Raw genomic sequence first — 15,077 nt, 5'->3', positions numbered from 1 at the left:
CAAAAAGTTTCTCTCTCAAAAGGGTTTTTCTTAATTCTTGGATGATTTACAAATGAGGAGGCTAGGTCCTTTATATAGGACAAAAGCCTTGGCCTCCAAGCAAGCATTAAATGCTAGTTTGTAAGTTTCTAGGATGAATGAACATAGAACTCACAAACTAGACTATTTTGTCAACTTTTATTCTACCTAGTTTGAAAATGCAAAAAACTAAGAATAGGATTCTTCTACCCTTGTTGGATGCCGCCACTTCCCTCTCCCCTTGCTTGATGCCGCCACTTCCCTTGTTCCCACACGGTTTCAGCGTTCCCACGGCCTTGAGTCTCGACTGCGCATATTTCCTTTTCTTTAATTGAGCCCATCCATGTTTTATGCATACTTGCTTTAACTTGTCAACCCGTAACTTGATTATCCGTCACATTTGTTTTGGGATAATTTGGGCTGATTTTATTCGTGATTCCTGCTAAAATTTATTAGAATTTTTACCCCCCCCCCCCTCTATACGCATCAACACTCCCTTCTTTAAGAAGAATCGACCCGATTCTTTGAAATACTTGATGCCACCGGAATCAAAAACAAGTCTTGAAGTTGAAGTTAGATTCAACTTGATCAAGCACATGAAGCAAGCCACGCACCCGTTGATCTCTTCTTCAGCTCATCATCTTCAATGTAGTCTTCATGTTTATCCACCTCCAGTGATTTAGATTTGTATTGAGTATTCAAAACCATTTTGTGCCATCTTTGCTTGCGCTTTATTTTCTTGTGATTCCCTTCCCACCACCTTTCATGCACAATTCTACCAATATCCAAATATTGGTTGCACGAAACAACAAGATCATTATGAGCTTCCATGAAAATTGACTTTAATAAGAAATTAGAGTTCCCACCATGTAGTTTCTCGTCAATGTGTTTATCAATTGGTGATTGATATGGTTCTTTCACTTGCGAATCAAAACTAACGTGGCCCACCCATTTGGCATGTTTCGGATTCAACTTCTGTTTCCTGTTAATGTACTTCAACGATTCACGATCCAAAGGTAGTATGAAGTAATTCGGACGGGGATAACGACTCCAATGATTAAGAGTTCTCACGATCGCATAAAACTCTTCGTCGCACGTAGAGTAGTTGAATCTAGGACCATTTAATTTCTCGGAGAAATAAGCGATGGGTCGCTTTCCTTGTATTAATACGGCTCCAATTCCAACACTGCTTGCGTCACATTGCACCTCAAATGGTTGAGTGAAATCCGGGAGTGCCAATAACGGTGTCTCGCAAAGTTTCTGAATAATGGTTTTGAACTCCTTTTGAGCGGTTGTGGTCCATACGAAGGTTCCCTTCTTCGTACCCTCGGCGATAGGACTAGTAATGGTACTAAAGTCCCGAATGAACCTCCGATAAAATAAGGTGAGTCTATGAAATGTTTGGACCTCCGTGATGGTCTTAGGAGTAGGCCATGACTTGGTTGCTTCAATTTTGATTTGTTCCTCCGAAATCCTGACTTTAGATACCATATAGTCGAGAAATATGACACTCTCGACCAAGAATGAACATTTCTCCTTCTTTCCATATAGCTTTTGTCCTCGGAGAATTTCGAACACTTTGCGAAGGTGTTTGAGGGATGGTGAGAGGTACTAAATAGCAACTTTGTACCCACTTTCCTCCACAATGTATTCCAAAAGTAGCTCAAGAATTTAGAATCCCGATCCGACACAATAGTCTTTGGAATGCCACGTAACCTCACAATTTCCCGATAGTATAAATCAGCCACATTAGAAGCATCATCGGTTTTATGGCAAGCAACAAAATGAGCCATCTTGGAAAAACGATCAACCACCACCATGATAACATCCTTACCACGTTGAGTGCGTGGCAAAGCAACAATGAAGTCCATAGAAACACCGTCCCAAGGTCTGACCGGAATTGGCAAAGGAGTATATTCACCCGGTTTGAACTTGCTCTTCGAAACTTGACAAGTAACACACTTACCCACGATGTTGTGAACATCTTTTTGCAATCGTGGCCATAAGAAATGCTCTTTCAAGATCTTTACGGTCTTAGCCACCCCGAAGTGACCAGCTAGTCCTCCACCGTGAGCCTCCCTTACAAGTAGTTCTCGAATCGGATGCTTAGGAACACAAAGTTGATTTCCTTTAAAAAGAAAACCGTCTTGAATCAAATACTCTCCCTTAGCTCCTGATTTGCACTCAAGATATATTGCACCAAAATCTACATCTTCACCATAATAATCCTTCAATGTTTCAAAGCCCAAAAGACGGACATCAAGCGTGGACAGCAAGGTATACCGACGAGATAAAGCATCGGCTACAACATTACTCTTCCCATTTTTATACTTGGATGAAAAGTGAAATGATTGTAAGAACTCCACCCATTTTGCGTGCCTATGATTCAACTTCTGCGGCCCATTAATATACTTCAAGGATTCATGATCGGAATGCAATATAAAATGGTTAGGACGGAGATAGTGACTCCAATGATCAAGAGCCCGGACAATAGCATAAAATTCCTTATCATAAGTGCAATAATTCAATCGAGCCCCACCCAATTTCTCCGAGAAGTAGGCAATAGGACGTTTCCCTTGAATCAAAACAGCCCCTATTCCCACGCCACTAGCATCACACTCGACCTCAAAAGGTTGAGAAAAGTCGGGTAAAGCCAAGATAGGAGCGGTACACAACCGATCCTTAATCGTTTCAAAAGCTTGCTTAGCATCCCCGCCCCAATTAAAACTCCTCTTTTTCAAACACTCCGTTATAGGGCTGGTTATGGTACTGAAATCTCGAATAAATCGACGATAAAATGAAGCAAGCCCATGAAAAGATCGTACCTCACTAACGGTTTTAGGTTCTGGCCATGATCGAATTGCTTCAATTTTTGATTGATCAACCGAGACACCATCCTTGGACACCACGTATCCCAAGAAAACCACGCTCTCCACAAGAAAAGAGCACTTCTCACGCTTCCCATAAAGTTTCTGACTTCGCAATGTTTCGAACACTTGCCTCAAATGTTCAAAATGATCATCTATGCTCCTGCTATACACCAATATATCATCAAGATAAACCACAACAAATCTGCCCAAGAAAGATTTAAGTACCTCGTTCATTAATCTCATACAGGTACTTGGAGCATTGGTAAGACCGAATGGCATGACGGTCCATTCATACAACCCATGCTTCGTTTTGAAAGTCGTCTTCCATTCATCGCCTTCGCGCATCCGAATCTGATGGTAACCACTCCTAAGATCGATCTTTGAGAAAATAACCGAACCATGAAGCTCGTCAAGCATATCATCGAGCCTTGGGATTGGGAAGCGGTATTTGATTGTTATGTTATTCACGGCACGACTATCAACACACATTCTCCACGACCCATCTTTCTTTGGCACAAGTAGCACCGGTACAGCACAAGGACTTATACTTTCACGAACATAGCCCCTAGCCATCGATTCATCGATTTGCTTTTGGAGTTCCTTTGTTTCTTCGGGATTACAACGATAAGCAGCCTTATTCGTGAGAGATGAGCCCGGAATAAGGTCAATTTGATGTTCAATGCCCCGAATAGGAGGCAAACCAGCCGGTAATTCATCGGGAAATACATCACTAAACTCCGTAAGGAGCTTTTCAACTCGGTCATTTTCCTGCAAAACAACATTAGAACTCGAATTTTCTTTAGCAACCAGTAAGAAAACCCGTTCGCCACTATCAATAGCACGCTCCACATCCCGTTCTCCAATCAACAACGACATACCAGCCTTGGGAACCGTGTTTGTGGCAGCAACACGACTGTTTTGAGGTGATAAGGGTTTGAGCACAATCCATTTTCCCTTATCCTTCAATTCATATTCATTACACCTTCCCCGATGCAACACATCCCGATCAAATTGCCAAGGTCGACCCAACAAGATATGACAAGCATCCATGGGTATAACGTCACACAAAACCTCATCAACATACGAACCCATTGCTAAATTCACACGGGCCTGTTTAGTAACTTTGACACTACTACCGTTATCTAGCCAATGCAACGCATAAGGATGGGGATGATTCGTGGTCTTAAGACCCAATTTAGACACCATTTCAGTAGAGGCAACGTTAGTACAACTCCCTCCATCGATAATTAGACTCACCCATCTATCATTCACCTTACAATTAGTATGAAACAGTTGGTTTCGCTGTCCCGACTCAATTGGTTTAGACTCAACTTTCAAAGTTCGCAAAACCAAATTAGTATTGACATTAGGTGCCTCATAACCCTCTACTTCTTCTTCCCCTTCCTCATTATCATTAGGAATCAGAAACTCATCCATTTGTTCCTCCTTGGCCAACAATTCATCCCGACACTCTAAGGCTTCTCTTAAGGTCACAACTCGTTGATTAGGACACGCACTTTGATAATGACCGAACCCTTGACACTTAAAGCATCGAACCTTAGCCAAACTAGTCTCCTTTCCCGGGGTTTTTGAGGACTGACCAGCGGTGTTTTTAGGGTTGCCAGTCGAGGTGTTAGACACGGACTGGTCATTTGAAGTACCGACAGATTTAGACTCGGGTCTCGACCATGATTTAGGCTTACTCGATTCTGAATTCGACCCACTCCCATACTTAGGTTTCCCTTGGGATTCAACTTTCAAACAAAGACTACACAAGGTATCAAAATCAGAATATTGGTATAACTCAACCGTGCTAGCAATGTTATAATTTAAACAACGCAAAAATCGAGCAATTTTTTGTTACTCTACTTCCTCCAATTCACCCATAATAGCAAGGTTCTGAAATTCATCTAAGTACTCGCTAACACTCAATTTGACTTGTCTAAAATCAGCGATTTTGCGATAAGTAGACAGCCTATGGGTCGATGGTACATACCTTTTCCGTAGTTTGCGTTTTAGGGACACCCAAGAATCAATTTTCTCCTTGCCTTCTCGGACCCTCTTAGCCTTCATCGCCTCATACCACAGCGATGCTCCTTTGCTCAATTTCAGAATTGCAAACCTACATCTCTTGTCATCATCCAAGTCTTTAAAATCGAATAAACGATCGATTTTCCGTTCCCACTCCAAATAGGCCTCGGGATCAGCCCCTCCAACGAATTCAGGAAGATCACTCGCTTTGAATGCATCAACAATTCGTTCTCCTCTTCTAGGTTGCCAACGTTCATCAGTTTCACGAGCATGTTTCAAGGCTTCCCGTAATTGATGAATGAATTCTGGACTGTTGAAATCCACCGACATAGTTAAACAAGGATCAAGAGCCGAAGCTCTGATACCACAAATGATGCGAATTGAGCAGCGGAATTAAGGACGTTTTGTACAGTACTGAGGACTGTTCGTACTAGGTACGCGCAGACCTGAAATGGAACGATTTTGAGGACAAAAGATTAAAAATTAGCGGACTGTTTTTGGCGAACCGAACGTACTAGGTACGACCCGTTCTGGTTTTTGTGATTAAAAGGGATAATGTTTGAACAAGCAAGACCTATCACTTGATCAAGGTGAGTGAGACCTGAAGGAAATGTAGATTCATATACATGTTAACATACTCATATATGTCTAAACTAATTTGTCATAAAATTAAAACGGATCTTATGCATGCAAACAATAAAATAAATAGAGGAGAAATCATGTCCTTACATTGTAGATTTCGGCTATTAGGGCACAAGAGAGATCACCTATCTTCCTTGTTCTTGAGCTTTTCCAATGGAAGAATAAAGATCTAAGTGTAAGATCTCTCCCTATGTATTATACCCAAGGCTCCTCTTAATATAATTAATATTACAAATACTAGTTATAATATTAATCAAAGGTAGAAAATTGAACCAAAACTTTTATAAAACACTTATTTGTTTCGGTTTTTAAGAGAGAAGAAGAGAAGATTTTTCTTCTCACTAGAACTCTATTTTGGATGAGTGAATTAGAATGAATGATAATCCACTACAATTGTATATTATTAGGTAAAATTATAGAGAAAACAATGATCACATTTGCCTTCTCAAAACCGTGTAAGAGGAGGACATAAGGGGAGCCAATGCATGGAGAAATTGTTCTTCACAAGGAACAATAGGCTTGCATGGCTAGGGTTGCTTTTTAATCATTGTGTTTTCCACTAATTACAAACAACATATAATTAGCTTAAATCCCTCTATTTTTCGGCCCACTCAATAATATGGTGTCCATATTATTTTTGTCAATTGTCTATATGTTACATGTCACATGTCACATATATTTGTTATGTAATTTTTAACTTATTAAAAATCAACGTATTAATAAAAATACGTCACATACAAAATCGACTTAGTAATATCATAATTACTTGTACCAAAATATTTTACCAATTATAAATTACAACTGATTGCATTTATAACAATTCATTCAATTTAATTGTTACATTAAACAATTATTTCATCCGAGTAATGATACAATTCAATTACTCAGACCGTACCTTATTTAATCACATTTCAATATGATACGTAAATTTTACTTCCAAAATTGTCCGTCAATTTTCAAGTAATTTAATTAACTCGTAACATTATACGATTAATTAAATAATCAATTAAGAGTGATGCCCTATAGGTATGACCTAGGGGATCAACTGATCACCACCGTCACACGACAGTAATGTCAAACTCTAGTCAGCCAATCATTACCGATATATGTTGACCAGTTGACAGTAACAATATTACTTCCCAATTGTATTCATTTTAATGAGACTTAAACATGTGATCATCATGATCAACAGTCGTGATCGCATTATTGTCGGAGGACACATATTCCAACAATCTCCCACTTGTCCTCGACAAGTGTGCGTCACCAATTCTCTTGTCCTATTACTATCTCCCACTCAATGCAAGGTGTCTTTCAGGTCGTACTTGCAAGTGATCATATCAAGAGTGGTTTCCTCGATCTGGAGAATAACTGATTGACCGGATTTATCCACTCTGGATGCCATCCGAGCGTGGCCACGCATTTCCAGTTCATTACTCCTCGAGTGGCCCTGAGATATTGTTATAACCCTGACTAGGGGTGGACAATTCCTATCGCACTCATTCCCTTCGGCTAGCCACAGCCATCATAACCCAAAATATGCCCATTTGACCCCATTTACGAAGGTCGTAGTAACACAAATCAAAGTTAATCTGAAACTGTGCCATCTTAGGCGAATAGTCTTTAGTCAAAAGAATCGACTCATTTGAATACTATAGTAGCTCTCGCCACGACCAGGCTATATAAATTTGCTAGAACTCTATAAGCGGTCATTAGGCCCGACAAAATGTTCCTAACAGTCTGCCTATGTGATCGACTAGTCATCTCACATGACTGTATGGCACTTGAACTTGCCATCAATCGCCTCACACTCTAGTCACTTCGAGACGTCACCTCATATAAGTAACTATGGGCAAAAACAATGTTAATCCATGTTCACTTTAACGGGGCTCAATTGTCTTCACAACCCGTTTGGATATAACAATGTACAAGGTGAGTTAATAATAACTCGAACGACAAATGTCGTCATCACACCCGGGTAGTCAATATCATATTACAACCTTGTGATGTTTATCATAAGTGTAAACACTTATTGATTGCAATATAAGTTTAACATCCCATGTGTCCACGTGTTCAAACTTCTTACACTTGCAATTTCCTTCACATTCATGTTCTCATACCATGAATTTTACCAAGTACACATCAAGGTTCTCGACCTTGGTTTCGGTTCTTTAACTTGAAAGAACTTTCTTATCGACTATCACATAACGAACGAATTTGTGATGAATAATATAACTTGTACTGATCAAGTATTTCATCCACACACAATGCACTAGGTATGTGTTTTGTAGAATCTTGTAACAATTTACAAGATTATTAGCTTAGTACTTCTCACGGGTCCTAGCTTAACTAGGAAAGATTATCTTGAATAACCTCTTATTCAACCAAGCATCTTTCCAAAACTTCTCATTTCTCTTTCTAGGCTTGAAAGATTTGGGATTCTCATAAATCCTCATATGTGCTCGGATTTTCTACAGTATGTGCAACCTCTTAACACACAATGGAACATTCCGTCAATCACCGAAATCGCTCATCGGATTCTACTCGAGAATTCATGACGTTTCTTTTATGGCTCACCAACCAATCATCATGCTCTTATGCATATGATTCATAATTGGACACGTATATGATTATTCTAATGGCGGAAACATTAGTTACTAATAATCATGAGATCAACCGTTCTTAGGTTCAATGAACTACCATGACTGCTAATGGTAATCCCATTTTCATTCATATGAATAACCTATGTATATGTTGATATGATGTGTATCTCTTAATACTAATCCAACATTCCTGATGCAATTGGATTCATCATTGTCCATTTTCATCCAGAATTGAAAACTCAAAGGCTTCTTTATGAAAGAAGGCATTAGCTCGTCATTCTTTAATGAGTAATGGGTTTTATACATTCAAGGATGATAGCTCCCACTAAATTCCATGTCTTCACATGAGAATATCCTAACTCCCACTCAATTCAACATATTTCGAAATTGACTTCTCAATCGAAATTTGTCAAGAATATAAATATAAATTGCCTTGCCAAGTTGCTAGGATAAAACCATATATGTCCTATCATATCCTTTCAAAATACTTATTTTGAAGTGGTCTCTTCTTAACCTTATGGAAAGAGGTTTTGAATCTCCAACACACTCATGTCATAATGATGTGTAACAATGTCATTATTCAAATATAAACAATATCTAGAATACGTCCCTCGCAAATACCCTTTTGGAAGGAGATTTAACCCTTTCATAGGGAGGTTAAGCAATGACATTTGTATGGTTTAACTTTTAGCAATTGAGGATATCGGTATATCAAATCTTTGCAACTTAATCTTGATTATAGCTAGTATGTTACTTTGATTCATTTAGGCTCTTAAGTAAAACTCATGATTGAAACTATTGGTCAAATGCTTCATAAACTTAGTCAAAAACTCGTTGAGACTTTTCATTAGTCATTTTTCTTCCAAAACTTTCTTTTGGTCTCCTCGTGTAGTTATCTTAAGAAAATTCTTTTATGATTACTACACTTGGTCTCTTTAGTCATATAGAACTAACTTGAGACCATAGATCTCATCTATTCGGCATACAATGTAATTAGATATACCTTTATTCAAATCATTCTCTCTTGCGTAGATCTTCATTTACATTTGCCTTGTGTCCTCATTTTTCTCCCACTCTATCTTTAGAATGAATACACTAAACATTCAAAGATAGCATATGAGACACAAATTAATGATGTTGAAGTATAAGGAGAACTATCTCATAGATAGACTAATAGTTATTGATTTCATATGAGTTCTTGGTGATTGACATTCCTTTAAGAGAGTTCATAGACTCAAAATCGCTTCATAAATGATCATACACAAGCCTCAAGCATGTGGACATATAATGAAACCGGTCATTATATTTGTCTATTAGATCACTTTAAGTGAATAATCTTATGTTTCAAAACGCAAGCATTTTAAAGATGAAATTTAGAACATTAAAAGGATAAATGATAAAACGGGTGACTTGGGTTGCAAACCAAGTCACCATCATCCAAAATACAACTCATTATCCAAAATACCTTTCCATGTCAAACACGGAAACTTAAAGTTCTAAAATCCAAAACATTACTTAAAATAAGACAATGAAAAACAAAGCTCCATAATAGCTATCCTTAGCTTCTTCATGGTTTCTTATGCTTGCTTTTCTTTTCCTTTGTCTTTGCTTGGTGGAGGCCCTATTTACAATAAAAAGGAAGATACATTATCACAACTTTGCATCACATTACCATAGTTGTATTAGAAACATAAAAGAAGGTTAGTCATTTACCTACTGGAGTGATCTTTCCAGCTTTGATATCACCAAGGTATTTGGAACAATTTCTTTTCCAATGTCCCATGCCATTACAATAATGGCACTTATCAAGAGGACCCTTCTTGACTTTGGAGGTGCTAGCTTCACAAGACTTAGCTTTGGTGAATGTGGGAGCTTGCTTTTTACCCTTTCTCCCATTCTTCTTGAACTTCCCCTTACTCTTTGTGCTTATGTTAAGCACATCCTTGGGAGGGTTCACATTTAACCCCATGTCCCTTTCGGCTTGCACAAGTAACTTGTGCAACTCCTCAAGAGACACATCCTTGTCTTGCATATTGAAATTCACCCGGAATTGCACATATGCCTTGACCTTAGACAAGGAGTGTAGAATCCTATCTACGATGAGTTCTTTGGGGATTTCAACCTTTTGAATTTTCAAGGTCTCGACAAGCTCCATGAGTTTGAGCACATGAGGGCTAACCTTTTGGCCCTCTTTGAAGTCGAGATCAAAGAATGCCGCGGCCGCCTCATATTGGACGATCCGCGGAGTTTGTGAAAACATGGTCACAAGTTTGGAGTAAATCTCATTAGCATTGCCCATTTTGAAGGCTCTCCTTTGGAGTTCCGCCTCCATCGCAAATATTAATACATTTTTCATTGCGGCGGACTCCTTTTGGTAAGCCTCATAGGCTTCCCTAGTGGCCGCGGTGGACCTAGTGGAGGGTTCGGGTGGAGAGGCCTCGGTAAGGTAACGAAGCTTGTCGTCACCCTCGGCTAATTTGAGTTGGGCATCCCACTCGGAGAAATTTGACCCATTCTTTTCAAGTTTACATCGATCCATAAAGGATCGGAGCCAAGATGAAGTAGCGAGTGGTGTAGCATTAGGAGTTGGTGTTGTCATTTGTTATGAATAAGAAGTGGTCTACAAAACAAAATATAAGGAGTAAAACAATTGTCGTTTTAATAATACTCGTAAAAGTATGACTTAAACAAGTTATATGCATTTTTCTAGTGACCTCTACCCAACTAGATAAATGATTCCAAGACCCAAATTCATATCGACTTGGGCACGGGGTAGCCGATGAAACCTTTATCAATATAACTCGGTGGATTAACTTTTAATCGATTCTACTTTTAGAACTCTTGGTCGATAAAATTACTCTAATATTTATCTATAGCCCAAAACACATCAACAAGGGCACGGGGTAGCCGATGAAACCCTTATCAATTACTTTTGTTGAGTTCAATCCAAATTTCGAATAAATGTGTCCATTGTCCAAACTCACATTAACTTAGGCACGGGGTAGCCGATGAAACCCTCATCAACATGAATTCGGTGGATTAGACATTTATCACCCACTTCCCCTACGTAACAAGGTTTGTACCCCGGGGTAGCCGAGTGCACTCCCTCGCGAAATAGGTTTTCATGGTTTCTACTATTTGGTAAGGCTATGTCTCAATTGATAGTTTTAGCGAGAGGTCATGTCAATTTATTATCTATCACGTTTTAAGTGAACTAAAGCGGTGAACTACGATAATTCTAATTGACACGGTCGATAAACTCGATAAAAAGACAATGCATGTTTAGTTATGGCGATTTAGCGATGCATGTGACATAAAATAAAATGCAAGCATAAAAGTAAATAAATCCTAGTATGGCCTTTCCTAAAATAGAAAAACTATTAATCTATTACATATTCGGAAACCAACTCCATTGGTCCCTTGAACTTCGGTTGTGGCACGCATCTCGAGGTAACACCGTCTTTATGTATCGCCATTCTTGAAGTAATCCATCTTTTGGAACTCCGGAATGAATAAAATTACATAATAAATTACATAATTTCCTATTATACATTTGTAACTAAAATAAAATAAATCTATTAAATTACAAAATGGTGATACGAGATCACAATAAAAATTACAACCGAATCGATATTCCCATACATTTCGGGAAATACCAATTAAAATCTAAGGCCATACTAAGTAAAATTACATAATTCAAAATTACATAAATTAAAATTATGACAATCATAAAGAAAAAAAGCAGCATTATAATATGTATGAACATGCTCAATTTTTATGCTAAATCGCCTTTTAAATAGCCAATATCGTATATTACTCGGTTTTTACGGATTTGCGTGATTTCAACATTTTATAATCACAAAAATACATAAACTCATATTTATGCATAAGTTAATTACCCTAACCTCTTAGGACTCAAAATATAGTCTTCACTAATAATTTGACCATAATTAACCCTTATTTATAAAATTGTTCATAAATGGACCAAAAAATACAAAATTAAGCCATTAAACTTCAAATAAATCGAAAAATTTCAAATAAATTTGAAATTTGAAATTTAAATTCATGAACATTCTGGAAAAATTCCATGACACTCATAATGTTCAAAATCTTAGGTTAAAAATTTCGAAATTTTTCCGGAAAAACAATGTTGCGGTTTATCGATATTTAATAAAATAATCATAAAAACAAGGGAAAAATTATTTTCATTAACTTTTCAATTTTAGATCTGAAAAATATAATAAAATGCAACATTAGACGTTTTTCCTAAGTCATAGATTATGTTTTATTAATTTTTCACTAATAATGTCACTATTTATACTATTTTTCTTCAAAAATTCATAAATCATGCAAAAAGACTTCTTTATAGCCAATTATTTTACACACATTTTGTAAAATTGCATGTGACAACATATTAATTTTCTATGACCAGATTCGAAATTTAACTCATATTAACCTATTTATCACTTAAATCCGAATTTAATAATGAAAAATTCATTTTTCGAGCATAACAAGTCCAAAAATTTATGAAAATTTACAGGTTATCTCAAAATAATATATGTGCCAACATATCCAAAAACCAAGTGAAAATTCGAAGTATAGCTAATTTTAGACCAAAAATGACATTTTTACTCATAAAATCACATTTAAATGCCATTATTGTAAATTATGAACAATAAAAATCCGAAAAATTAACCAAAATATCCTAAAACATTTTAGGACCAGAAATATTAACATGCATGTAATAATTTCGTGATATATCATAATAACACAAATTTTACAAGTTTTATTTTGTTATTCATATAACTCGGAAAAACTTTTAACCAATTTGCATGCAAACAACCGTGGCTCTGATACCAATTGAAGGAAATGTAGATTCATATACATGTTAACATACTCATATATGTCTAAACTAATTTGTCATAAAATTAAAACGGATCTTATGCATGCAAACAATAAAATAAATAGAGGAGAAATCATGTCCTTACATTGTAGATTTCGGCTATTAGGGCACAAGAGAGATCACCTATCTCCCTTGTTCTTGAGCTTTTCCAATGGAAGAATAAAGATCTAAGTGTAAGATCTCTCCCTATGTATTATACCCAAGGCTCCTCTTAATATAATTAATATTACAAATACTAGTTATAATATTAATCAAAGGTAGAAAATTGAACCAAAACTTTTATAAAACACTTATTTGTTTCGGTTTTTAAGAGAGAAGAAGAGAAGATTTTTCTTCTCACTAGAACTCTATTTTGGATGAGTGAATTAGAATGAATGATAATCCACTACAATTGTATATTATTAGGTAAAATTATAGAGAAAACAATGATCACATTTGCCTTCTCAAAACCGTGTAAGAGGAGGACATAAGGGGAGCCAATGCATGGAGAAATTGTTCTTCACAAGGAACAATAGGCTTGCATGGCTAGGGTTGCTTTTTAATCATTGTGTTTTCCACTAATTACAAACAACATATAATTAGCTTAAATCCCTCTATTTTTCGGCCCACTCAATAATATGGTGTCCATATTATTTTTGTCAATTGTCTATATGTTACATGTCACATGTCACATATATTTGTTATGTAATTTTTAACTTATTAAAAATCAACGTATTAATAAAAATACGTCACATACAAAATCGACTTAGTAATATCATAATTACTTGTACCAAAATATTTTACCAATTATAAATTACAACTGATTGCATTTATAACAATTCATTCAATTTAATTGTTACATTAAACAATTATTTCATCCGAGTAATGATACAATTCAATTACTCAGACCGTACCTTATTTAATCACATTTCAATATGATACGTAAATTTTACTTCCAAAATTGTCCGTCAATTTTCAAGTAATTTAATTAACTCGTAACATTATACGATTAATTAAATAATCAATTAAGAGTGATGCCCTATAGGTATGACCTAGGGGGTCAACTGATCACCACCGTCACACGACAGTAATGTCAAACTCTAGTCAGGCCAATCATTACCGATATATGTTGACCAGTTGACAGTAACAATATTACTTCCCAATTGTATTCATTTTAATGAGACTTAAACATGTGATCATCATGATCAACAGTCGTGATCGCATTATTGTCGGAGGACACATATTCCAACAAGACCACGACCTATTGATCAACAACTCGAGAATTTTAATTAGAATCGCGTCCTAATCAAAACCAGTTTTGTTTCTACGCAAGAAACGATTTTGTAAACACAAGTTTTCTGAAATTTCTTAGATGATTTTATTCAAGCAAATGAAGGCATTATATAGCCCTCCAAATGAGCCGTGCATAGCCTAGCAAAGTGAAGAGTTTATCATTTACTCTTCACTTAATTACAATCATTAAACAACTAGTTCATTGAACTTAGACAAACAACAACTTAAGCTAACATTTTATTGTAAACATAATCTGAAAATGTAAGATAAAAACGTCTTGTGGAACATCTTGGATTGCGTGCCATCAGCTCCTAAGTTCCACACTTAGCAAATTAACAAGAGAAGGATAATTGTAGCTTAAAGGCTGAAACTTACGGACCAACTTCAGACCTTCCCCTTGATTGTTCATAACCAACTCGTCCAGCCCATCAACTAACTCCGAGACATTAGCTTGGACCTTAGCTTGGTTCGCATCACGAGTCACAATGACTAATGAATAAGGACAAATGATTAACACAACGAGTCACAATGACTAATTAACTAGGACAAATGATTCACACAATTAGTCAAAATGACTAATGAACAAGGACAAATGATTCACAAAACGAGTCACAATGACTAATTAACTAGGACAAAGGATTCATACAACGAGTCACAATAACTAACGAACAAGGACAAATGTTTCACGCAAGAAGTCACAAACACTAATGAACAAGGATAAATGATTCATAGAACGAGTCA

At 36.7% G+C, this 15,077-nt stretch overlaps 1 protein-coding gene across 1 annotated transcript; it reads right to left on the bottom strand.

Annotated features, from left to right (window-relative positions):
• Positions 1 to 606: 606 nt before the first annotated feature.
• Positions 607 to 5,249, bottom strand: LOC141637664 (uncharacterized). Its single transcript, XM_074447129.1, has 3 exons — positions 4,753 to 5,249; positions 1,735 to 4,656; positions 607 to 1,492 (listed from the first exon to the last, which is right to left on the bottom strand). Exons 1-3 carry the CDS (start codon positions 5,247 to 5,249, stop codon positions 607 to 609), a joined length of 4,305 nt encoding a protein of 1,434 aa, XP_074303230.1.
• Between the last annotated feature and the right edge of the window lie 9,828 nt (positions 5,250 to 15,077).

This window comes from Silene latifolia, unplaced genomic scaffold (assembly GCF_048544455.1).
Source record: "Silene latifolia isolate original U9 population unplaced genomic scaffold, ASM4854445v1 scaffold_126, whole genome shotgun sequence".
Taxonomy (NCBI): Eukaryota; Viridiplantae; Streptophyta; class Magnoliopsida; order Caryophyllales; family Caryophyllaceae; genus Silene; species Silene latifolia.
The sequence above is the reverse complement of the archived record's forward strand: the minus strand, read 5'-3'. Positions and strand labels throughout refer to the sequence as shown.